Source organism: Talpa occidentalis, unplaced genomic scaffold (assembly GCF_014898055.3).
Source record: "Talpa occidentalis isolate TD23 unplaced genomic scaffold, MPIMG_talOcc4v2.1 talOcc4.9, whole genome shotgun sequence".
Classification (NCBI taxonomy): Eukaryota; Metazoa; Chordata; class Mammalia; order Eulipotyphla; family Talpidae; genus Talpa; species Talpa occidentalis.
In genome coordinates this window covers 107,160,458-107,163,133 of record NW_023605305.1, presented here as the reverse complement: position 1 = coordinate 107,163,133, position 2,676 = coordinate 107,160,458, and the positions used below count along the sequence as shown (strand labels likewise).

The 2,676-nt window shown below is 54.7% G+C and overlaps 1 protein-coding gene across 1 annotated transcript; it reads left to right on the top strand.

The window, feature by feature from the left end:
- The first annotated feature begins 824 nt into the window (after positions 1–824).
- On the top strand, positions 825–2,390 carry KCNA10 (potassium voltage-gated channel subfamily A member 10). Its single transcript, XM_037500428.1, has one exon. It carries the CDS (start codon positions 849–851, stop codon positions 2,382–2,384), a length of 1,536 nt encoding a protein of 511 aa, XP_037356325.1. The 5' UTR covers positions 825–848; the 3' UTR covers positions 2,385–2,390.
- Positions 2,391–2,676: the final 286 nt, after the last annotated feature.

Here is a 2,676-nt window from a genome sequence, read left to right as displayed (position 1 = left end):
CACTGTAGGTAGCCATGCACACATATACATGCACACGCACACACACGCTTTCTAGCATCCTAAAATCATTCCCCGTACACACCTTGGGCTTAGGCCAATGTCGGCTTCTAATGCTCCTGTTGTGTGGAGGGGCCGGCAAAACAATAACAGTTATAGTTTAACGAGCTCTCTGCCAGGCATACTGCAATGTCCTCATTTCATGTACCCTCAAGACGCCTCAGGGGAGGGGGCTGAGGCACAGCTGGCTCACTGCTGGAGAGGACACTGCCGACTGCCCCCTCAGCTGCCTCCTCTCGCTCCTACTGCCAACGGAATCGCCTTGTTGCCACCACCTGGTGCCGGGAAGTAGAGTCGGTGATGAGAAATGGCTGTATTCTCGATGTGTTTTGACGACATCACCAAAAGTATCTGTGAGGAACTAGGTGTCAGGTGTGAGAAAGAAAGGAATTAGGGATGAGAGCAGGCAAGAAAAATATTGAATAAACCAAAGTATTTCACCCAGAAAAAATTAATTCTGACTTCCTCTTTCCTTGGGGCCTTGTCTGTCATCGTGTATGGCTGGAAAAAACTTTCCCCTCTTAGCCAGTTTCCTTCCTTGCAATTTCTTCTGGTGATTAGCGTGTACAAACTCAGGGCGGTGCAAATTGATTCCAAAGAAAGAGCGTTGCCAAAACAAACACTGGTTTCCTTCGTGAGCTAAACATAAGTCCACTTGGTCACTCTCCTGGATAACCAAGAGCCAGAGGGACCCTGTCCTAACTCCTGTGCCATGTGCTTCTTCCTCCCCACAGCTCGCAGCAGGCCGGGAAGACTGAAGGTCTTCATGCTGCTCCTCAGCTCCCCCTAGGATGGATGTGTGTGGCTGGAAAGAAATGGAGGTTGCTCTGGTCAACTTTGATAACTCAGACGAGATCCAAGAAGAACCAGACTATGCCACAGACTTTGACCCAAGCAGCCCAAAGGGCAGGCCTGGGAGCAGCCCCTTCTCCAACTGGAGGATTCTCATCAGTGACAGCACCACTCACGAGACGGCCTTCTCCAAGCTCCCCGGAGACTACGTGGATCCCCCGGGCCCCGAGCCAGTGGCCCTGAATGAAGGAAGCCAGCGGGTGATCATCAACATTGCCGGGCTGAGGTTCGAGACCCAGCTCAGCACCCTCAATCAGTTCCCCGAGACCCTCCTGGGAGACCGGGAGAAAAGGATGCAGTTCTTTGACTCCATGAGAAACGAGTATTTCTTTGACAGGAACCGACCTAGCTTTGATGGAATCCTCTACTATTACCAATCTGGGGGTAAAATCCGGCGCCCGGCCAATGTCCCTATCGATGTCTTTGCTGACGAGATCTCCTTCTACGAGCTGGGCAGCGAGGCCATGGACCAGTTCCGGGAGGATGAAGGCTTCATCAAAGACCCTGAACCGCTGCTCCCCACCAATGACTTCCACCGGCAGTTCTGGCTCCTCTTCGAGTACCCAGAGAGCTCCAGCGCCGCCCGCGGCGTGGCCGTGGTCTCTGTGTTTGTCGTGGTCATCTCCATCACCATCTTCTGCCTGGAAACGCTGCCGGAGTTCCGGGAGGATGGGGAGCTCAAGGGGATGAGAGTCCCCAGCCTCAACAGCAGCAAGACCCTCCTCTCGCACGCCATGCTCACCGACCCTTTCTTCCTGGTGGAGTCCACCTGCATCGTGTGGTTCACCTTCGAACTGGTGGTCCGGTTCGTGGTCTGCCCCAGCAAGACCGACTTCTTTCGGAGCATCATGAACATCATCGACATCATCTCCATCATCCCTTACTTTGCAGCCCTCATCACGGAGCTGGTCCAGGAGACAGAGCCCATCGCCCAGCAGAACATGTCCCTCACCATCCTGAGGATCATCCGCCTGGTGAGGGTCTTCCGCATCTTCAAGCTCTCCCGCCACTCCAAGGGGCTGCAGATCCTGGGGCAGACCCTGAAGGCGTCCATGCGGGAGCTGGGGCTGCTCATCTTCTTCCTCTTCATCGGGGTCATCCTGTTCTCCAGCGCCATCTACTTCGCAGAGGTGGACGAGCCCGAGTCGCACTTCTCAAGCATTCCCGATGGCTTCTGGTGGGCGGTGGTCACCATGACCACTGTGGGCTACGGCGACATGTGCCCCATTACCCCCGGGGGGAAGATCGTGGGCACTCTATGTGCCATTGCCGGGGTGCTCACCATTGCCCTTCCGGTGCCAGTCATTGTCTCCAACTTTAACTACTTCTACCATCGGGAGACCGAGAATGAGGAGAAGCAAAACATCCCGGGAGAAATTGACAAAATCCTCAACGGCGTGGGGTCAAGAACGGGCAGCACGGACTCTCTTAGCAAGACCAACGGTGGGTGCTCGGCGGAGAAGTCCAGGAAGTGACTGGCCAGGGCTCCCCGTCTCTCCCCGTGTCCCACCCGCCAGTCTCTCCCCATCCCCGCCTCTTTCGTGAACAATAAACCCATTCTTCTGCTGTATTTTCTAAGTTGTGTCTTCTTTTCATTTTTTTAAAGATTTATTTATTTTTATACAAGAGCTGGGGTACAGGCCAGAGGCACGGGAGGGTGAGAGGATTCGCCAGAGACAGAGTGGGGAGCAGAACAGGCAGACTGACTGAAGACACTGCTGAGGGGAGCAGCAGGTGAGACAGGAGAGGTCTGCTGCGCCATGTGGG